Source organism: Hordeum vulgare, chromosome 3H, assembly GCF_904849725.1.
Source record: "Hordeum vulgare subsp. vulgare chromosome 3H, MorexV3_pseudomolecules_assembly, whole genome shotgun sequence".
NCBI lineage: Eukaryota > Viridiplantae > Streptophyta > Magnoliopsida > Poales > Poaceae > Hordeum > Hordeum vulgare.
Window position 1 is genome coordinate 231,188,896 of NC_058520.1, and position 23,040 is coordinate 231,211,935.

At 50.8% G+C, this 23,040-nt stretch overlaps 1 protein-coding gene across 2 annotated transcripts; it reads left to right on the plus strand.

Annotated features, from left to right (window-relative positions):
- The first annotated feature begins 9,585 nt into the window (after window positions 1-9,585).
- On the plus strand, window positions 9,586-22,718 carry LOC123443575 (lysophospholipid acyltransferase LPEAT1-like). 2 transcript variants are annotated; one of them, XM_045120002.1, is made up of 9 exons: window positions 9,586-10,118; window positions 12,833-12,952; window positions 13,080-13,117; window positions 13,294-13,358; window positions 20,345-20,413; window positions 20,948-21,081; window positions 21,659-21,799; window positions 21,891-21,954; window positions 22,354-22,718. In XM_045120002.1, the coding sequence occupies exons 1-9, from the start codon at window positions 9,669-9,671 to the stop codon at window positions 22,371-22,373; spliced, it is 1,101 nt and encodes a 366-aa protein (XP_044975937.1). In that variant the 5' UTR covers window positions 9,586-9,668; the 3' UTR covers window positions 22,374-22,718. The 2 variants fall into 2 exon arrangements, with proteins under 2 accessions (XP_044975937.1, XP_044975936.1); XM_045120001.1 differs by lacking the exon at window positions 22,354-22,718 and having other exon boundaries at window positions 21,891-22,220.
- Window positions 22,719-23,040: the final 322 nt, after the last annotated feature.

Consider the following 23,040-nt stretch of genomic DNA (forward strand, 5'->3'; position numbering starts at 1 on the left):
GACGGCTGTGCCCCATAATGTATCTTGCAGGGGGCGTCAAGCAGTTGCTCAAAGGACTGCTTGGGCAGCCAGTTGGTGTTGTTCCTGTTGGAACGCTTCCGTGAAGGGCCGGCTTGAGGAGCCGACGTCTCGGCCTCCACGCTGGCTACCAACTTGCCGTTGGAGCGCGAATCCAACTGATCTGCCTTGCACTTGTTGTTGTTTTGGCCGCCTCGACCGTCTCCAGCCGGCTTGGGAGTAGCCGGCGTGGGGACATCCTTGTCCGAGGCGGTCACCTTGACGCGCATCGCCGAGTCGGCCGTGGCGTACTTGTCCGACTTGGCCATGAGCACCGTAGAGAGGTGGGCTCGGAGCACATGAGCTTGTGCTTGAGGAGGGTGCCGTCTTGGAAACCGTTGATGAAGTACTGGATGGCTTGTACCTCATGCACCCCCTCACAGGAGTTGCGGAGCTCCGTCCACCGGGTGACGTAGTCGCGAAGGGGTTCGTCGGTCCTCTGGACGCACATGGCCAACTCGCGGGGCCGGCCAGGGCGCTTATAGGTGCCAGTGAAGTTGCGGACGAACGCCTCCTCGAAGTCCACCCATGAGTTGACACTGCCGTCCGGAAGGCTGTTAAGCCAAGTCCGGGTCGAACCGACCAACATGAGTGGTACGTAGCGGACCGCTACGCGCTTGTTGCCCCTGGCGATGCCGACGGCTGTGGTATAGTCGATCAGCCTGTCCTCTGGCTTGGCAGTGCCATTGTACTTGGGCGTGTCCCGAGGCAAGGTGAAGCCTTGGGGGAATGGCTCCCCTCGGATCCGGGCGCCGAAGCAGGCCGGACCGATGGGACCGTCCTCCTCCACGAGGGCTGACTGGGCCAAGACGATGAGACGCGTGCGGGCGTCCCGATCATCCTGGGGAATGCGAGCGCCAATCCGAGTAGCGAGAGGGGAGGCACCTCGCGAACCAGAGACATGGGTCCTTCCTGGGTGAGGAACCTCACACGCCGAATCGCTCTCGTCACCACCGCGACACTTGCTCGAAGTGTGCTCGCTCTGGCGCTCGGAGCGCCGGTCTTGGCTTCCCTCGCCCCTCCGGCCAGATGTGTGATGCGAGGAAGATCCCTCCGTGTGATGCTGACCGCTAGGGTTGCGACGAGCTCCTGGGTTGGGTCTCGGAGACTCTGACTGGGCCTGACTAGGGTCAAGCCGAGTTTACTGCTCGTTGGCGGCGTCAAGGAGATCCTTGACCCACTTCTCTTGGAAGGCGCGCTCCTCGCCCTCCAAGCTCGTCATCTCTTCCATGGCCGCCTGCGCCGCCCGCAAGTTGGCCGCAGGGGTCTCGTAGGTGGGCTGGTTGCCGCCTAGGATCTCAGCAATGAACGGGCCATGGCCGCAAACCGATCCAAGCCGGCTAGGAGCCTCGGAAATCGGAGTGAGGCCGTATGCGGAGTTACACTCGCGCTGCGTGGCCTCCATCAGACGCTTTGCCGAGGTGACGGCAATGCCCTCCTCCAAGATATGCTTGCGAGCCTCCTCCAGTGAGGCTCTGGCGTCGTTAGGGTTTGTGGAAGCAGCGATGGGTGTCTTCAGGCCGGCGATAGCGTCCTGAAGAGTATCAGCGATGGAAGCAGCGGGCTCACCAGCGTCTGCTGACGCCTTGCCATGAGCCGCGCTGGTGCCTGATACGTCTCCAACGTATCTATAATTTTTGATGGTTTCATGCTATTATCTTGTCAAACTTTGGATGTTTTGCATGCTTTTTATTTATTTTCTGGGACTAACTTATTAACTCAGTGCCAAGTGTCATTTCCTGTTTTTTCCATGTTTTTGACCCCTTTCAGAGGAGATTTTCAAACGGCGTCTAAACGGAAGAAAATCCCCGAAAAGATTTTTTTGGAACGGAAGAAGATCGGAGAACTTGGGAGCCAAGCCAGAGGAGCTCCAAGGGCCCCACAAGCCCCCACCCCGCGGCCAGGGGGCGCGCCATCCAGGCTTGTGGGCCCCCTGGAGGTCCCCTAACCTAGATCTTTTGCCTATATAATCCCATAAATTCCAGAAAAAATCAAGAGATCATCCCAATCGCTTTTCCGCCGCCGCAAGCTTCTGTCTCCGCAAGATCCCATCTCGGGCACATCCTGGTGCCATGCCGAAGGGGGATTCGGATACGGAGGGCTTCTTCATCAACACCATGACCTCTCTGATGATGCGTGAGTAGTTCACCATAGACCTACGGGTCCATCGCTAGTAACTAGATGGCTTCTTCTCTCTCTTGGATCTTCAATACAAAGTTCTCCATGATCTTGATGGAGATCTATCCGATGTAATCTTCTTTTGCGGTGTGTTTGTCGAGATCCGATGAATTGTGGATTTATGATCAGATTATCTATGAATCTTATTTGATTTTCTTCTAATCTCTCTTATGCATGATTTCATATCCTTGTAATTCTCTTCGAGTTGTGGGTTTTGTCTGGCCAACTAGATCTATGATTCTTGCAATGGGAAAGTGCTTGGTTTTGGGATCATACCATGCGGTGACCTCACCCAGTGACAAAAGGGGTAGCGAGGCACGCATCGTGTTGTTGCCACCAAGGGTAAAAATATGGGGTTTTCATCATTGGTTTGAGATTATCCCTCTACATCATGTCATCTTGCTTAAAGCGTTACTCTGTTCGTCATGAACTCAATACACTAGATGCATGCTCGATAGCGGTCGATGTGTGGAGTAATACTAGTAGATGTAGAAAGTATCGGTCTACTTGTCTCGGACGTGATGCCTATATGCATGATTATTGCCTTAGATATCATCATGACTTTGCGCGGCTCTATCAATTGCTCGACAGTAATTTGTTCACCCACCGTGATATTTGCTATTATGAGAGAAGCCTCTAGTGAACACTATGGCCCCCAGGGTCTACTCCACACCATATTTTTAGCCTTACACCTTTTACTTCGTTGCACTTTCCGCCTTCAGATCTCACTTTGCAAACAATCTTGAAGGGATTGACAACCCCTTTGAAGCATTGGGTGCAAGCTTGTTTGTGTTTGCGCAGGTACTTTGGACTTGACGAGGCCCTCCTTCTGGATCGATACCTTGGTTCTCAAACTGACGGAAATACTTACTGCTCCTGTGTTGCATCACCCTTTCCTCTTCAAGGGAAAAACCGATGCAAATCAGAGAAGTAACAAGAAGAATTCCTAAGCGCCAGGGAAGGACTTTTGTTGCCGTAGCAGTGCCAGCGCCGATAACCATCACCTCCACGGCATTGGAGACGGCAGCGACATGGTACGGGGTGAAGAACCCTACCGACAGCGGAGGGTCGTCGAAGACGAGTACGTTGCTCGGGTACACGTCATGTGCAGGCATCTCAGCGATAGAGAGCCTGCTGAAGCTGGCGCAGAGCGCCTCAACGTCAAAGTCCTCGCCGAAGTAGCGAGGACCGTCGTTAAGACGTAAGTCGCTAAAGAGAACGCTGAGGTTTTCCATAGCAGCGACGACGACGCTAGGAAGCGTCTCGTCATCGGAGTCTTCGTCCGAATCCGCATGGCGGACGGGGACATCGATCATCATTGGTGTTGCCTCGTCGAAAGCGGGCTCCACGGGCATGCAGATCGATCCGGATGCGATGCATCTGGTGGCGTAGGTGCGGGGCCCTGCCCAGTGCGTAAAGCCAGTCGATGCCGCGATCGGCCCCATGATGGGCGCCAAATGTCGGTGAATACTCACAACATATGCCATAGGTAGGCTAAAGTCGGTGAGAACCGAAGGGACAAAGGAGGGCGCTGGGAACGAGGTTGGTACAAGCATGGAACACACGATGTACCCAGGTTCAGGGCTCTTCGTAGAGATAAGACCCCTAGTCCCACCGAAGTGTTTGATGTGTATGAATGGATTACAAGGTTGCTGCTAAAGCTGTGTTGGGAGGAGGACGAGGGGAGCAGCCGGCTCGTCTCTGCCTCTCTCTATGTGGTTGGTGGATGTGAAGTGTTGTTCGACCGACCCTCTGCATGGAGGGTGATCGGGGGGGTTATAGACGAACCCGCCGGCCTACAATATGGATAAAAGGTACAAGAGTGGGACCCGGCTGGCAGCCTCGCCGGCTGACCAGGGGCCCATGAGGGTCTTGTCTTGTCGCTTGAGGGGCCGGCCGACTGCATGGTCTCGTCTGCCAATGGGACCCGCCGGCTGGCCAATGAAGCTCTCGCGTAAGGTTGACGCCGAGCACGCGCTGTAAGTCGAGCGTCGTCCAGCGAGATTCGTCATGGGCGAATAGTACAACCGCCTCTACAGTTCCCCACGCCAAGTGCAGTAGTGGAGTGGGAGTGTGACGGTCCGACACTATGCTAGGTGATGGATCAGAGCCGGGGTAGGTCAGCGGCGTGGCCGCCGACGCTCGTAACTGCCGGACACTCCGATCTAGTACCTTTGCTGACGCGTAGCCACCTTTAATCGTAAGGTCTCGTCCTGACCTACGATCTGATGTGACTTGAGATCCCCGACCGGCTAGCCTGCTTGGCTAGCCGGCTTGGGCACGGCCGCCTCGTTCCTAGCCGGCTGGCTTGGCCAAGATGGTCAGGAAGAGGTTGCCATCTCGCCTCTAGCCGGCAAGGATTGCCTGGCTGGCCAGAGAGTTGGCCGCCTCGTCCTCCAGCCGGCAGGTGCAGCCTAGCCGACCAGAAGACTTGTGCCTTGGGAAACTGTATTTGTTCATACCCTTTGGGAAGGAAATGAAGGAGTGATACGTCTCCAACGTATCTATAATTTTTGATGGTTTCATGCTATTATCTTGTCAAACTTTGGATGTTTTGCATGCCTTATATTTATTTTTTGGGACTAACTTATTAACTCAGTGCCAAGTGCCAGTTCCTGTTTTTTCCATGTTTTTGACCCCTTTCAGAGGAGATTTTGAAACAGAGTCCAAACGGAAGAAAATCCCCGAAAAGATTTTTTCTGGAACGGAAGAAGATCGGAGAACTTGGGAGCCAAGCTAGAGGAGCTCCAGGGGCCCCACAAGACCCCACCCCACGGCCAGGGGGCCGCGCCATCCAGGCTTGTGGGCCCCTTGAGCATCCCCCGACCTAGGGGTTGCGCCTATATATTCCCAAAAATTCCCAAAACAATCAGGAGATCATCGCAATCACTTTTCCGCCGCCGCAAGCTTTTGTCTCCACAAGATCCCATCCGTGGCACGTTCTAGTGCCGTGCCGGAGGGGAGATTCGGACACGGAGGGCTTCTTCATCAACACCATGACCTCTCCGATGATGTGTGAGTAGTTCACCATAGACCGACGAGTCCATAGCTAGTAACTAGATGGCTTCTTCTCTCTCTTGGATCTTCAATACAAAGTTCTCCATGATCTTCATGGAGATCTATCCGATGTAATCTTCTTTGGCGGTGTGTTTGTCGAGATCCGATGAATTGTGGATTTGTAATCTTCTTTGGCGGGTGCAAGCTTGTTTGTGTTTGCGCAGGTACTCTGGACTTGACGAGACCCTCCTTCTAGATCGATATCTTGGTTCTCAAACTGAGGGAAATACTTACTGCTCCTGTGCTGCATCACCCTTTCCTCTTTATGGGAAGAACCAACGCAAGCCCAGCCTCTGTCAACGTGTCAATTTCTGGCGTTGTTGTCTGTGGGATAGCAGAAGAATTTCTGGCGCCGTTGCCAGGAATGATCAAGTCAAGAACTCATCCAAGTAAGTGTCGCAAACTCATCTCTTGCATTTACTTTTGCTCTTGTGCTTCACTTATATCTTTAGAGCACGACAGTGCATGCTTTGGTAGTTGGCTTATGTTATGAAAGTAGTCCCAAATGTGATAGGTACCCAAAGAGGATGCAAAAACCTCCATCATCATGTGCATTGAGTAGAAAGAGAAGTCTTGATTCCTCTCAAATAGTTTTGAGACATGGATTTGGTAATATTAAAAGTCATGTTAGTAGGGTGTTATGAATCGAGAAATACTAGTGTTGAAGTTAGTGATTCCCGTAGCATGCACGTATGGTGAACCGCTATGTTAGGAAGTCGGAGCATAATTGATCTATTAATTGTCATCCTTTGTGTTGAGGTCGGGATCGCGCGATGGTTTACACCTACCAACCCTTCCCCTCGGAGTATGCGTTTAGCACATTGTTTCGATTAGTAATAAAAACTCTCGCAACAAGTATGTGAGTTCTTCATGACTAATGTGAGCCCATGGTATAGATGCACTTTCACCTTCCACCATTGCTAGCCTCTTTAGTGCCGCGCAATTCTCGCCCGTGCACAAACCCACCAAATTCCCTCCTCAAAACACCAACCATACCTACCTACTATGGCATTTTCATAGCCATTCCGAGATATATTGCCATGCAACTCCCACCATTCCGTCTCATGACTTGTGCCGTCACTCTCATATTGCCATTTCATGATAGTAAGATAGCTAGCGAGATGTTTCAACGTCATACACCATGCTAGATCGTTGCACATACCGGTACACTTCCGGAGGCATTTCCTATGGAGTCACCACCATTGTGATCTTTGAGCTGTGAGTAAATAAAAGTGTGATGATCATCATTATTAGAGCATTGTCCCATGCGAGAAAAAAAGAGGCCAAAGAGCCCAAAAAAAGAGAAAAAAAGAGGCCTAAGAGCCCAAATGAAAAAAAGAAAAAGAGAGAAGGGACAATGCTACTATCTTTTTCCACACTTGTGCTTCATGATAGCACCATGTTCTTCATGACTGAGAGCTTCTTGCTTTGTCACTACCATATGCTAGTGGGAATCTTCATTATATAACTTGGCTTGTATATTCCAATGATGGGCTTCCTCAAAATTGCCCTAGGTCTTCGTGAGCAAGCAAATTGGATGCACACCCACTAGTTTTACTTTTGAGCTTTCACATACTTATAGCTCTAGTGCATCCTTTTTATGGTAATCCCTACTCATTCACATTGATATCTATTAATGGGCATCTCCATAAACCTTTTGATACGCCGAGTCAATGTGACCATCTCCTTTTTGTCTCACAACCACCACCATACTCTATTCCACCTATAGTGTTATATCCATGGCTCGCGCTCATGTATTGCGTGATAGTTATAAAAAGTTTGAGAAAGTAAGAGTGCGAAAACGACTACTTGGCCAATACCGGGGTTGTGCATGATTTACATTAGTTGTGTGAGGATGATGGAGCATAGCCAGACTATATGATTTTGTAGGGATAACTTTCATTGGCCTTGTTATTTTGAAAGTTCATGATTACTTTGCTAGTTTGCATGAAGTATTATTGTTTTCATGTCAATAGCAAACTATTGTTTTGAATCTTACGGATCTGAACATTCATGCCACGTGAAAGAAGTTGCAAAGGACAACTATGCTAGGTAGCATTCCACATCAAAAATTCATTCTTTATCACTTCACTACTCGAGGACGAGCAGGATCTAAGCTTGAGGATGCTTGATACGTCTCCAACGTATCTATAATTTTTGATGGTTCATGCTATTATCTTGTCAAACTTTGGATGTTTTGCATGCCTTTTATTTAATTTTTAGGACTAACTTATTAACTCAGTGCCAAGTGCCAGTTCCTGTTTTTTCCATGTTTTTTACCCCTTTCAGAGGAGATTTTGAAAGGGAGTCCAAATGAAAGAAAATCCCCGAAAATATTTTTTCTGGAACGAAAGAAGATCAGAGAACTTGGGAGCCAAGCCAGAGGAGCTCCAGGGGCCCCACAAGCCCTCACCCCGCGGCCAGGGGGGCGCCATCCAGGCTTGTGGCCCCCTGAGCGTCTCCTGACCTAGGGGTTGCGCCTACATATTCCCAAAAATTCCCAAAAAGATCAGGAGATCATCGCAATCACTTTTCCGCCGCCGCAAGGTTCTGTCTCCGCAAGATCCCATCTGGGGCACGTTCTGGTGCCCTGCCGGAGGGGAGATTCGGACACAGAGGGCTTCTTCATCAACACCATGACCTCTCCGATGATGCGTGAGTAGTTCACCATAGACTTACGGGTCCATAGCTAGTAACTAGATGACTTCTTCTCTCTCTTGGATCTTCAATACAAAGTTCTCCATGATCTTCATGGAGATCTATCCGATGTAATCTTCTTTTACGGTGTGTTTGTCGAGATCCGATGAATTGTGGATTTATGATCAGATTATCTATGAATCTTATTTGAGTTTCTTCTGATTTCTCTTATACATGATTTCATATCCTTGTAATTCTCTTCGAGTTGTGGGTTTTGTCTGACCAACTAGATCTATGATTCTTGCAATGGGAGAAGTGCTTGGTTTTGGGTTCATACCGTGCGGTGACCTCACCCAGTGACAGAAGGGGTAGCGAGGCACGCATCGTGTTGTTGCCATCAAGGGTAAAAGGATGGGGGTTTCATCATTGGTTTGAGATTATCCCTCTACATCATGTCATCTTGCTTAAAGCGTTACTCTATTCGTCATGAACTCAATACACTAGATGCATGCTGGATAGCGGTCGATGTGTGAAGTAATAGTAGTAGATGCAGAAAGTATCGGTCTACTTGTCTGATGCCTATATGCATGATCATTGCCTTAGATATCGTCATGACTTTGCGCGGTTCTATCAATTGCTCGACAGTAATTTGTTCACCCACCGTGATACTTGCTATTTTGAGAGAAGCCTCTAGTGAAAACTATGGCCCCCAGGGTCTACTCCACACCATATTTTCAGCCTTACACTTTTACTTCGTTGCATATTCCGCCTTCGGATCTCACTTTGCAAACAATCTTGAAGGGATTGACAACCGCTTTGAAACGTTGGGTGCAATCTTGTTTGTGTTTGCGCAGGTACTCTCGACTTGACGAGACCCTCCTTCTGGATCGATATCTTGGTTTTCAAACTGAGGGAAATACTTACTGCTCCTGTGCTGCACCACCCTTTCCTCTTCAAGGGAAGAACCAACGCAAGCCCAACCTCTGTCAACGTGTCAATTTCTGACGCTGTTGTCTGTGGGATAACAAGGAGCAGGCTTGATGAGCCTACCCCGGGGTTATCCCCCGACAAGTGGGTTCCCACCGCTGCCGGCCAGGCTCCCGCTGTCGTCGGACAGGTCCGCGCCGCTGCCAGACCTTATCTTTGTCCGCACCCGGCAAGGGTGCCACTTTGAGATTTTTTTTCCTTCAGATCATGAACTTTTCGTAATGAACAAAACTTTAAATCCATTGTAATACTTAACACTTTTTATGACATTCGTAAATCACTTTCGTTACTGTTAGAAACAATAAAGTATTAACAGTTTATCAAATAACTTCTGTCTAAAGATACTACAGACATTTCAATACACAACACTTTTCAGAATCTCAAACTATAATTCGGAAAGAACTCGACGATAGATTTTGGAAGAAGAGAGAATTTTCGAGATTCTTGGTTATGTAGAATCCTGGGTGAAAAGAACGTGCCCTAGGACTTACTTATGATGCATTTTACTCTTGATGAATAAATGTGCCAAAAGAAAGAAAAAGGCCGTGTTCAAAAAAAGAAGGCCGAAGTTCCGCTAATACCGTCAGATGTAGATCTGACGGCCCACTTCTCCCACGTCACCGTCCACCCTTTCCTGCGGCAACGCGCCGATCAAACTACCGGACACAAACCCGTAAAAACACAAGCCGATCTCGGCTCGCCCATCGCGCCGATCTCGGCTTCCCGTCTCTCTCCACTCGCCTCAATCCCCAATGGCCGTCGACACCACCACCGCCGCGCCTTCCCACCCTGAAGGCGGCGATGGCGGTGGAGAGGCAGTGCGGCCGCTCCTCTCCGGCGCGCCCGCTGAGGAGGAGGAGGAGGAACTGGATATCAGGTACGCGCCCTATGCGCGCCGGGATGCGTACGGGCCGATGGGCCGTGGGCCGCTTTCTTCGGCGCAGGTGGCACGGTTAGTGCTCGCCGGCGTCGTCCTCCTCCCGCTCCGTCTCATCGCAGGGATGCTCCTGGTCGTCGCCTACTACCTCGTGTGCCGTGTGTGCACGCTGTTCGCGGGCGGAGTGGGAGAGGGACGTCCCCGCCTACAGGGATTGAAGAGGGAGGCCGTGCTGCGTGCTGGCCGCGTGTTGTCGCGGGCGATGCTCTTCGTGTTCGGGTTCTACTGGATCCCCGTGTCCGATCGAAGCTTCCCCAATGCCGAGGTCAGTATGCGACCTTCCTCTGTCACCTTGTAATTTATATTTAGCCGATGTGTCCTGGTTGTTTCCCTACGTACAGTACTTGCTAGTGGGGTCCCACATTACATGAATATGTCGTGATCGGCGACCATGGCACTGGTTTGAAAGAGTGTGTGTTCTGATACCGAGGTGTGCGTGACAGCGTAGGACTAGAGCTGTTCTGGGTGCTGTAAGTTGTGGTAACTATGGTGAATCGCATAATGTGTGTGGCTATTTGCTAGATGAGTATTCGCTGCTGATCTGGGAATGTTTGCAATGCAGCATCTCTCATATGGGCGTGAGAACTGTGCTATATCAATTGGTTGCCGGTTTTGGTCTCTTTGTATGTAAGTGCAAGCAAAATTTGGAACATGCAGTATGCGGTGATAAGCATTAAAATATGCTGCAACTGCAAATGGACGAATGAGTGTTCCTCCATTAAACATAGTGCTTGAACAATTGTGGTTAAACTCCTCTATATGGCTTAAAGATGCCTGTTATAACCTCATACGCAAAGTACAGTTTTATTATGTTGCTAAGAAAAAGAATGCTCCTGGGCAGATCCATTGGATCAACTCTTCATCGGACTGGAAGTTGAATTGCTGTCATATTCCCTACATGTTAAGATCTATTTAAGTATTCTAATAAAGCTTTATCATAACTTGAAATTAGCAGACATGTTTTTAGTGTGAAACCTAAACTAAATGGTTGCAACATGTCTTGGATTCTTCATGAATGCAGAATGCGGAAGCTTAAGTTGGTCATGAGTGCCTCTTTTCTTTAGAAACGTCTTGGGTAGTATTTTAGTTTTGTTGGAAAAAATTGTAGGTACCAAAATGCCAATTGTTTCCTGCAATCTTCTTCATTTACTGTCTTTTTTGCTGAAAAGGAGGATGACCCCCAGCCTCTGCATCTGGAAGATGTATGCAGCCATTTAATTTAGTACACCAGGAAGTTTGAAGCCAGCATCTTAGCAACATCTGTCGCTACTCATATTCACTTGATGAAAGGCTGCCGATAGTCCGAGCCTAATACCAACCAGACATCGCACAAATACCTAACATCTAAAGCCGGATGCCCCGACCAAGCCAAATACCGGGTTTGGGACGCAAACCGGTCCGACGCACTCATAGGTCGTCACGGCCATCTTCTACTGATCCATCTTTAGAGCAGGTACTGACGCATCAACCTTGCCAGGCTTGTCGTTGACACCCCCACGGCGCCAGGCAACACCTCCTCCCCACGCGCGTTCATCATCACACATCCGTTGCCGAGTCCCTGCCGCGCCTTGCCGTCGAGACTCTACGTTGTCGATGCATCACATGGAATGCTGCTCCACCGCTGGAAACGTCCATGGGTCCCTCAAGCGCACACCTCCAAGAATGACGCCCCCAAGGAGGGAATGGCACAAGTGCGCCGCCGTCATTCGATCGATCGATCTTGGGTTTCCCCCGGAGGTAGCGGAAGGAGTTGGGAGCTTCACCTCGATGATGCCTTCAAGAAGGAAATAACGCCGAGGGCGTCACCATCACCAGCTTCGTCACCACCGGTCAGAGACCAGGTTTCCACGCGGATCTGTCCCATGAGCATCCAACCGACAACATGTGCACCGTCCAGACCGCCTTCAAAGCTCCATATCTGGCCAACCAGATCCGGCGACCATCCACAACCGCATTGCCACCATGGGAGCCTTGGCACACCGGCCACTGCCTGCGTGTGCCACCACTGGAGCTTGGGAGGAGGGCCGCCAACCCACCTCGCCAAACCGCGAGAGCCGCCGAGAGGAATTCCACGCGCTTGTCACCATCGTTGATCCGGTCTAATCCGGAGCCAAAGTCACTAGATCGCCGATGCAGATCCGCCTTGGACACGGACATCGCCGTGCCATGCCGTCGTGAGAGGCGTTTCACTTGCCACCACCATCGAGGGCCACCGCCCTGGGTCGCCTCCGCCAAGAAATCCTCCACGTCGCCGCATCATCCACGCAGGCACCCCACGCCAGCGAGCCGCGGCGTTGCAGTGCCTTGTGTCGCGCCCAGGCCTAAGGAGGCCGGCCCGCGCCGCCCCATCGTGAGAGAGGAAGAAGACGCCCCTCTGCCGCCCGCACCGGTTGGGCTTCGCCTGTCCGCGCCCTTGGGCGCCGGCTAGGGAGGGGGAGGCAGGAGGAGGCGACTGGCGGTGGAGATATAAGGTTCCCCCCGTCGCCTCGGCGGGGCGGCGTGGGAGGGTTAGGTCGGGGCCTAAAATTCGCGAGCAAGAAGGCGATTTTCATGTACTGTCTTGTACAAGCATTGTATATCACCTCTCTTGCGTTTTGTGACCCATGACTAGGGGCAGGGGCAAGCCGCCCTGGGTCTCCTGATGCTAATAAGGGTACCGCCCCCTCCCTCTACTAAAATTTGTTTGGTCTTAAACGTTCACTTGAGGAGTAGCCGGGTTCTCCTTACGTAGATTGAGACACCCTCAAATTAATCTAATCCATAAGGGATAGAAACTCTACCTTTGGAAATTGTAAAAGAAACCTAACTTGGGGGGCAAGGCAGGCAGTACAAGCCTAGCTGTGCTGCCGACTGGCCTGGTGCTACATAGCGGTGGTCCCACAGCTTATACTGCTGCCCCCACATGACATGTGTGCATGTGACTGAACTATAACTTTGCTTCCTGGTTCCCGTGTCATGTTAGTATAATATTTTGTTCAGGATGTACCTAAAGATCACTCTGAAGAACTGGAAAGACCAGGGGCGATTGTATCTAATCATGTGTCATATGTGGACATTCTTTATCATATGTCAGCTTCTTCTCCGAGTTTTGTTGCTAAGGTACCAAAGAAAATGTCATTTTTGTTGATACAGTGACTTCGCTGCAAAATTATTTGTGCACAATTACTTTTAATTTTACCTGCATCTTTTTAATCCAAATGCCTTGTTGCTTTATTATTCTTTGTAGAACTCAGTGTCGAAGTTGCCGTTGATTGGTCTCATAAGGTAACTTTTTTCTTCTTATTAGTGTTTGTAGAGAGTGCTTTATTAAGACAATATGTGAAAAGATAGCCTTATTTGTTTTTTTCATTTCACTTTAAAAGTTTCTATGAGCTTAATATTTTCTATTTATGTCAATCTTGCATAATAATATATTGAGAGTATTTTTCTCTTGATTGCAGCAAATGTCTTGGGTGTATTTTTGTTCAACGAGAATCCAGATGTTCAGATTCTAAAGGTGTCTCAGGTATCCATTGACATGCATTCATTGATGTCATTTTAGTTATCTTACTCGTTATTCTCAGTTTTCTAAAAATATGTCCATTACCGAAATGCTTATTTTTGGTACTGCTTCAAATATGGCGTGGATTTTTATTGCAACAACGACTAAGGCCCTGTTTGGAACCACAATAGATTATGATAGTCTGGATTATGGAGATAAATTATATAATCTGGTTTATAAAAATAATCTAAGTGGGCATGTTTGGAGGCCAGATTATATAAACTGTAATCCAGGTTTTACATTGCATAATGACCTGTCTACCCTTTGTTTATTTTTTTGAAGAGGAGGGTGGGGTGGTAGGAATGTAATTATCTCCAACTTTACAAGGGTAATAGGTCATTAGCAATCCATAATCTGATTTTAGCTGGGGTGGAGTAGATTATGAGTTTTTAATAATCTATCTATCTAGTTTTTATAATCTACACCATAAACTGTCCTGTTTGGAGACAAAATAGATTATAAAAACTGGATTATATAATCTGGATGGTTCCAAACAGGCCTAAGCCTTTTGTCCCAAGCAAGTTGGGGTAGGTTAGAGCTGAAAACCATAAGATCTCCTAAACCATTTCATGGTTCTGACACATCAGAGCCTCTTGGAGGCCAAAGGGGGGCAACCCCCCCCCCCCCCCCCCCTCCAAAATTGAGAAATACACCCCTCCCTCCCAAGCTCCAGCCCAACGAACCGACAAGCTCCCCCACGACCAACACATGCTCGTCTCTCCTCCTTCTCCTTTCCCCAAATGTACAGAAATCTTTCTCTTTCCCCCAAATCGCCATGGATGACGCCTAGGTCTTGGACTCGACTACCAACCGCCGCTTACCAGTCACCATTGCTGCCAACCGCCGCCGTCCTCCGCCTGCTGCTCGGGTTGGCGGTTGCCAACCACCTCCACCCTCCGTCCCTCCGGGCCGCCGCCCCGAGCACCGGCTGCTTGCTGCTGCTCCTGCATGTTTTCCTTCTTGGTGTCGGGCGTTGGCTGCTGTGCTCTGTAGTCGCCTCTTGGTCAGTCCGGTGTATTCTACCGTTATGGCCATAGAGCACTTCTTTTGGTCAGTCATTATGGAGCACTCGCTAACACTAATTGTCCACAATACCAGGTATGTTGGTCTTACCATGTTTCTGTGTGAACTAGCTATATAGATAGATGTATATAAGCTATATATTTTGTTCCAGTTTATGTTGTGACCACATCTATTTTTGTGCCAAGAGGTTTTGGGTTTGAACCAGCCTCTCTGCATTGCACTTCCCATGGGTAAGTCTTATGACCGACGTGCATTATAGCCACCGGCGGGCTACGAGCAGTTAGGCCCAATAGCAGTTAGGGGCTTGGCCCATATCGTATTTTTATTAGCAGCTAGGAGATTATATATACTCATGTAAAGACCTGTTTTGGAGATTAAGAAGTAGCAAACCTATTTGCTCGGCTTCTTCCGGGAAACCCTAAACCCTAACCGCCGCCGCGGCTCTTTCCCCTCGCGCGATCACGGCGCCCTGCGCCGTCGTCCGCGCCCCCAGCCTCGCCAACGCTCCTTCCACCCCTATAACCTAAGGCCACGCCCTGGTAGGAGTCTTGCTCCTATCAATCTGGTATCAGCTGTCTCGGGTGCGATCATGTCCGCTCCTCAGCCCACCGCCTCCGAGCAACCACCAGTCACCACCATGTTGCCGGCCCTCTCGGGGCCGATCGCCTCGGCCGCCGGGCAGCCACCCGTCGCCGAGCCCTTCGTCTTCATACCGGAGGAGATGACGGCTGCGCTCCAGGAGCTCGGGCAGGCGGTTGCGGGCATCCGCACCTTCCCCTCGGGCCCCTATGCCCTGTAGCTGCCCGACGCCTTCGCCACCACCGCGGCGTCCCAGCAGTTGCCGCCGCCACCGTTCTTGGCCGCCCCTTCCTCCCAGGGAACAACGGCTGCCGGCTCGGGGGCGTCCTCGGCCCCGGGGGTCCGCATCCACCAGGTCCGGTTTCCCCCGTCGCGGTCTCCGTTACCGACGTGGCTCGCCGGGTCCCTTGGGCCGGTTTACACGACGGCCCCGGTTCAGCCGCACCTCCAGCCGCCGGTGTCGTCGCACCAGGCCATGCTGTACGGCGGGTCCTCCGGCGCCACCGTCCCATACGTGCTGTAGATGGACCCCTCTTCCATGGTGGCTCTCTGACGCCTGCTTTTTCGGCTTCGTCGTCCTCGCTGTTCGGAGTTGAGGGCGCACATTCGTTCGCCTTTCACGCTCAACAGCCGCCGCGTTTCTCCAAGGTCGAGTTCGCCACCTACGACGGCACCGTCGACCCCCTGAGCTGGCTCAACCAACGCGAGCAGTTTTTTCGGGGGCAGCGCACGCTCGCGTCCGACCGCACCTGGATTGCCTCGTACCACTTACTGGGTGCTGCTCAGACATGGTACTACGCCCTCGAACAGGACGAGGGCGGCATGCCTTCATGGGAGCGCTTCCGTGAGCTCTGCCTCTTGCGCTTCGGGCCTGCGGTCCGCGGCAACCGCCTGGCCGAGCTGGGGTGCATGCCTTTCCTCTCAACGGTGCAAGACTTCGCCGACCGCTTTCAAGCCCTGGCGTGCCACGTCCCCGGCGTCTCGAGCCGCCAGCTGGCTGAGCTCTTCGTGGGTGGTCTGCCCGACCACATCCGCGTGGACGTGGAGATGCGCGGGCCACAAGACCTTTAGACGGCCATGTACTACGCCCGCGCTTTCGATCATCGCCCGACGGCCATGCAACATGCGTCTACATCGCGGGCCACTCGCCCAGTTTCCTGACCGCCACCTCCCGCGCCGAATCGGCCCCCGGCCATTGCGGCACCCCCTGCCGCGGCTGCGGTGCGCCCGTTCCGCTGGCCGAGTAACTCGAGCACCGTCACCAGGGCATGTTTGCCCGCGGCTCTTCTACCTCGAGGCTGCAGACTACGTTGAGGAGGACGCCGCCACCGCTGCGCTCGAAGACGTTGCCGTTCCGCCTGGCGGGGAGGACGCCGCAGGGGCCGCTCATGCGGACGCCTTTGTGGTCTCTCTTCACGCGCTCGCGGGTATCCGAACGGAGAAGACCATGATGCTGCCGGTGACGATCAATGGCGAGCGCCTCCTGACGTTACTGGATACGGGCTCCACCCATAACTTCCTGTCGGGGTCCACTATGCGTCGTCTCGCGCTACATCCGACTGGCGGGGAGCACCTCCGGATTACCGTGGCCAACGGTGACCGCCTCCACTGCCAGGGTATTGCTCGAGATGTTCCTCTCGCCATCGGTGATGAGCACTTCTCCATCACGTGTGTTGGCGTCAACTTGGGCTGTTTTGATGTCATCCTTGGCGTTGATTTTCTGCACACCCTGGGTCCCGTTCTCTGGGATTTCGACGCGATGACAATGATCTTTTGGCGCCTGGGCCGCCGCGTCCGCTGGGAGGGTGTGGGGGGCGTCACCGCCGCGAGCCCTCATCCGTAGCTGACGACAACCTCCGCCGACTTTGCACAACTCCTGTTGGACCGGCTCTTGCAGCAGCATAGCGACCTCTTCGAGGCGCCACAGGGGCTCCCGCCGGTCCGAGCCTACGACCATCGCATTCACCTGCTGTCGGGCACACCACCAGTTGCCGTCCGTCCGTACCGCTACCCCTAGCTGCAGAAAGATGAACCGGAGCGGAAATGCTTGCCCAAGGCATTATCAGACAGATCACCTCACCGTTCTCGGCACCGGTGCTCCTCGTCTGTAAGACCGATGGCACATGGTGCTTTTGCATTGACTATTGGGCTCTCAACATCAAGACATCCAAGGATAAATTTCCTATTCCGGTTGTCGAGGAACTCCTGGACGAGCTGGCGAGCTACACGGGGCCTGCTTCTTCACCAAGCTCGACATCCGCTCCGGCTATCACCAGGTGCAGATGCACCCGGGCGACATCGTGATGACGGCCTTTCGTACTCATCATGGCCACTTCGAGTTCTTGGTCATGCCCCGGTGACGTTTTAGGCATTGATGAACGACGTCCTACGACCCTACTTACGACGGTTTGTGCTCGTTTTCTTCGATGACATCCTCATCTACAGTTCGTCGTGGGCGGAGCACCTGCAACACATTGCCATCGTCCTTAACGAGCTTCGGGCGCACCACCTGTACCTCAAGCGCTCGAAGTGCTTGTTTGGCACACCGTCCGTTGCTTATCTCGGACATGTCATCTCGGCGGAGGGTGTTGCCATGGACGCGGACAAGGTCGCCGTCGTCGCCACCTGGCCGACGTCGCAGTTGCCGCGGGCTCTCCGAGGGTTCTTGGGCCTCGCCGACTACTACCGAAAATTCATTCGGGAGTTTGGGCTCATTGCGGCCCCGCTTACCCGGCTACTGCGGTGCAACGCTTTCGCCTGGGACACCGACGCGGCTGAGGCCTTTCAGACCCTGAAGCAGGCGCTCACGACTGGGCCAGTTCTCCAGATGCCGGATTTTGACAGGCTGTTCATGGTGCAGGACCCCTCGCTTTCTTCAGTCGACCGTTCGCTGCATGCCATCACAAGCTCGCTGCTTACGAACGGGAGCTCATCGGGTTGGTGCAGGCGGTGCGTCACTGGCGGCCATATCTGTGGGGGCGGCCGTTTCTTATCCGCACAGATCACTACAGCCTCAAGTTCCTGTTTGACCAGCGACTTTCCACCGTTCCACGGTAGCAGTGGATCAACAAGCTCTTTGGATTTGACTTCATCGTCGAATACCGGCAGGGCCGCCTCAACACCGTGGCGGATGCGCTGTGCCGCCGCGACACCGATCATGCTGCAGGCACCAGTGATACCGAGGGGGCTGCACTCTGCACCCGCTCCGGACCCTTGTTCGCCTTCATGGACGACATCCGCCGAGCCACAACGTCCGCGGCGGACGCACAGCTGCTTCGACAGCAGCTCCAGGAGGGCGTGCTGCCTGCGCCGTGGCGCCTGGACGACGACTTGCTCCTCCACGGGCGACGCCTCTTTGTGTCGGACCACGGCAACCTTCATCACCATAGTTTGCTCCTCGCACACTCGGCCGACCACGAGGGGGTGCGGAAGACGCTTCACCGCCTTCGCGCCGACTTCTTCATCCCTGGTGACCGTGCGCTGGTGCAGGATTGGGTGCGGTCCTGCGTGACTTGTCAACGCAACAAGACCGACATGCTGCAGCTGGCGGGACTACTACAGCCCCTTGAGGTACCCTCGCAGGTCTGGACTGACATCTCCATGGATTTCATTGAGGGTCTTCCCAAGGTGGGCGGCAAGTCCGTCATTCTCACGGTGGTGGACTGCTTCTCCAAGTACACACACTTCATCGCGCTCGGCCACCCCTACACCGCCACCTCCGTCGCGTGCGCCTTCTTTGACGGAATAGTCTGTCTCCACGGGTTTCCCTCGTCGGTCGTCAGCGACCGCGACCCGGTGTTTACCGACCATGTTTGGCGTGATCTTTTCTGGATGGCGGGCGTCAAGTTGCGGCTGAGCACGACGTTCCATCCGCAGACCAACGGCCAGTCGGAGGCGGTTAACAAGGTGATTGCTATGTACTTACGCTGTGTTACAGGTGATCGCCCACGCGCCTGGGTGGACTGGCTCGCTTGGGCAGAGTATTGCTACAACACCTCCTACCACTCCGCCCTGCGTGCCACTCCGTTTGAGGTGGTCTACAGTCGTTCTCCATCGCCCATTCTTCCGTTCCAAGCGGGGGCGGCTCAGACCAAGGCGGCAGGCAAGCTTCTCCGCAGCAGGGATGAGATCCTTGCCGAGGTGCGTCAGCGTCTTCTCCAAGCCCAACAGATGTCCAAGAAATACTACGACGCCCATCACCGCGAGGCGGAGTTTGCGGTGGGCGATTAAGTGTGGTTGTGGCTCCTCCACCACACCACGCAGTCCCTTGACCCGCGGGCCAAGCGCAAACTCGGACCGCGTTACGCCGGGCGGTGTTGGAGTGCATCGGCAGCGTCGCCTACCGGCTCCAGTTGCCGCCAGACGCCCGCATCCATGATGTCTTCCATGTGGGGTTGTTGAAGCCTTTCCGTGGTGACCCGCCGGCGACCTCGCTGGCTCTTCCACCAGCCGCCGACGACCATCTCCTTCCAGGTCCAGAGAAGGTGTTGAAGGCCCAGCCGAGCGCGGTGTTTGGCGCCTTTTGATCCAGTGGCAAGGCCTTCCGGAGGAGGACGCCACTTGGGAGCAGCTCGAGGAGTTTCGACGGCATTTTTGCGCAGGCGGGGAGAGATGTTATGACCGAAATGCATTATAGCCGCCGCCGGGCTACGGGCAGTTAGGCCCAATAGCAGTTAGGGGCTTGGCCCACTTATCGTATTTTTATTAGCAGCTAGGAGATTATATATACTCATGTAAAGACCTGTTTTGGAGATTAAGAAGTAGCAAACCTATTTACTCGGCTTCTGTCGGGAAACCCTAAACCCTAGCCGCCGCAGCAGCTCCATCCCCTCGCGCGATCACGGCGCCCCAGCGCCGTCGGCCGCGCCCCCAGCCTCGCCAACCCTCCTTCCACCCCTATAACCTAAGGCCACGCCCTGGTAGGAGTCTTGCTCCTATCAGTAAGACTAGGCTGTGAGCTGCATTTGTTTCTGTTCACATTTTGTTTTTAGTTTGAAATTGCCCCCCCCCCCCCTTGGTTGCTCGTCGCTCTCCGCCGCGTGGATGGCTAACTTCCATGCACCCCTGTCCATGGCTAGTTCTTTGGTGATATTCCAGTCCTTCACAGATCTCTCTTTATGGACTCCTTATTTTGTTTGTTCTGCGGTGTGGATTCTTTTCAACATGGCATTATTTTATTAATAGTTAGGGTTCAACATTTAATGTCTTGTACCCCCTCCGTGTCATATTAATTGACGATCAAACGGATGTACCTATAGTGCTAGATTCATTTGTTTGAGCGTCAATTAATATGGGACGGAGGGAGTAGCTTTCTTCGCTTTTGACTTAACTGTTCATACTATGTGTAGGTGCTGTAACTGAAAGGCTCCATGAGGTTTCTCAAGACGAGAATTCCTCTATGATGTTACTCTTTCCTGGTTAGTGTACACTCGTTTTTATGTATAACGGACATGGATTTTTCAAACATTGTTCCACGTGGACCCATTATGAATAGTAAATAGGAAAAAGTACTACCTAGAAAAAAACTGATTTTTATTGGTAACATATATGGTTGAGTATTCCACTCAAGTGTGAGGTTTCGCGAAGAGTTGACATCTCTGGTATTTTAGAATCATATTCACCTTTGTATTTTTGAATCCTTTATTATGTAATCATCCTATGTCTCGTCTTAACTTAGACTATTTGAGTATATTATGATGAAAATATGCTTGATTACGAGCTATAAGTTCTTTCCCATTGCTTCGGTGTGCTCTTTCAGTTTTCAACCTCATTTTTGTCATGTTTGTAGCTCTAAAAATTATGTCTTTCCTTTGTTTATAGTCCTGTTTCTTCTTCTTTTCTCAGAGGTTACTACTACGAATAGGGATGTTTTCAGCCTCAACTATGTTATGTTTGTAGTTTTAAAAACATGTCTTTTGTTGTTTATAGTCCCGTTTTTCATCTTTTGTCAGAGGGTACTACTACGAATGGGGATTACCTTCTCCCATTTAAGACAGGAGCCTTTCTTGCAAGGGCACCATTGCAACCTGTAATTTTGAGATATCCTTACAGGAGATTTAGTCCAGCCTGGGACTCCATGGATGGGGTAAGAATCAATTACAGACTAGCATTTAATTTAATGGTAGTATAGGACTTGCAAGTAGGCGCAGGTATGCATGTGCAATATGTTGGAACCTTCTATGTGGATTTTGTATGGGTTACTAATAATCTCAAAAAGAAAGTGTAGCACTTTGTCCCATGTAGGATCTTGCAGTGATTACTTTTTCTCAAACTTCTCACATCCTTATTTTCCATGTTCAGCAACGTATCATCTTTCGTGTTGAAACAAGGCTGCTACTTTCTTACTCTAAACTTTCTCTAGTTTGATAAATTGATACATCAACACTTCTAGAAATATATTCTTACTTCGTACTGTGCATGAAATAGCAATGGTTATTTTTATTTTTATTTTGGTACGAAACAACCCTACAATTAAATATGGTTACTTTACTTTACTTCCCAGAAGTATGTGGCATGTGAACTGGTAAACTCTGTTTCCGGTATATTTTTTGTGGTGCGTTTATTTATATCTTCTGTACTAACATACTGTATAATATAGTCTCTCGTCTTGATTAGTTGAATTCTGAAACAAAATTTACATTTTGTCTCATCACAACCTGCAGGCACGTCATGTGTTTTTGCTCCTCTGTCAGTTTGCAAACTACATGGAGGTGGTTCGCTTGCCTGTATACTATCCTTCTGAGCAAGAAAAGCAGGATCCTACAGTCTATGCCAGCAACGTCAGAAAATTGCTTGCGACTGAGGTATTCTTCATATTCCCTTGGCTTGAACATGCTTTTATGTTCATTTAATAATCTACCATGGTGTTACCATAAAACAAACCTTTTCCTGCAGGGTAATTTAGTTCTTTCTAATCTTGGGCTGGCTGAAAAGCGTGTGTATCATGCAGCACTTAATGGTAATAGTCCTCGTGCTCTGCATCAGAAAGATGATTGAAAGCCCTTGCATCACTCTCTGTACACTATCTGTTGAGATGATTGTAACAATGTATGCCAACTTTAGCTGATCATGTGATTCATGGTTTCTCTGTTTGAGGCGTATGCTGATTGATGAATACATTATACCTATTTTGAGATGAATTCCCTCGTTATATTACATTGTATAGAAACCATTAAACATTATAGTTCAATAATCATGTCTGGCATAACTGTTGTGTTTGGTCAATCACAGTTTGCATTTTCGCTTCTTGGTTTCCCTGTTTTTGGCCCTTTCAAGAGCCACCATTTGCTTCACATAACTGAATCATCAATTATATTTTTTCGGGGGAACTGAATCATCTACTTGGTCTTCCCTGCAGGACTGTTGTGTCAAAGCTAATTTGGATACACATGATGATAGTTTTACTTCTCGTCTTTGTACATTGTGAATTAAATTTGGTGTTTGTTCTTTCTCAGTGAGGTCAGACACCATGTACATGTGTGTGCCTTTGAAACAAACCTGAGTTAGGTCTTGGGGCCAGAAGAAATAGAGATAGACGGGTAATAGTTAAAAACTAACTTCTCTTTATTTGATTTGGCATGTGATTTGCTTGACATCCACTAATGTGGAGTCCTGATTGGACTTCTACCGGCGTGTGTCAAATTTTGTCCTAATCGAACTTCTGCGTAGCTCAGTTTGTTATTCTGTATATATATAGAGAGATAGAAATATAAAACACGCTAAGCTAGCCTGGCTGTGGTGATCTCCAAGTTCTGGTGGTAATTCTTTCATTTGTTTTTCTGGTGGTAATTCTTTCATTTGTTGACACATGTATATGTATTTTTTTGTTAGCGGTGGTGTTCTTGCCGGTTTTCTCTCCTGGTCGTGTGCCCAGGCCATCATCTATCCGTGATATGTATCATGCTTGGCATTTTGGAGTACTAGATAACCTGTTGCGCCAAATGGTGCAGAGATCCATATATAAACCGTGTGCGCATTGAAAATATTTGCATTTTTTCAATAATTTTATTCTTGAGCAAACACTTTAAGATGAAAATTGTTTTAC

Coding starts and splice junctions, on each gene's coding strand:
- LOC123443575 (XM_045120001.1), top strand. CDS start 9,669: ATGGCCGTCGACACCACCACCGCCGCGCCTTCCCACCCTGAAGGCGGC. Junction 13,118..13,293: donor CCGTTGATTGGTCTCATAAG/GTAACTTTTTTC, acceptor TCTTGATTGCAG/CAAATGTCTTGGGTGTATTT. Junction 13,359..20,344: donor AGATTCTAAAGGTGTCTCAG/GTATCCATTGAC, acceptor TACTATGTGTAG/GTGCTGTAACTGAAAGGCTC.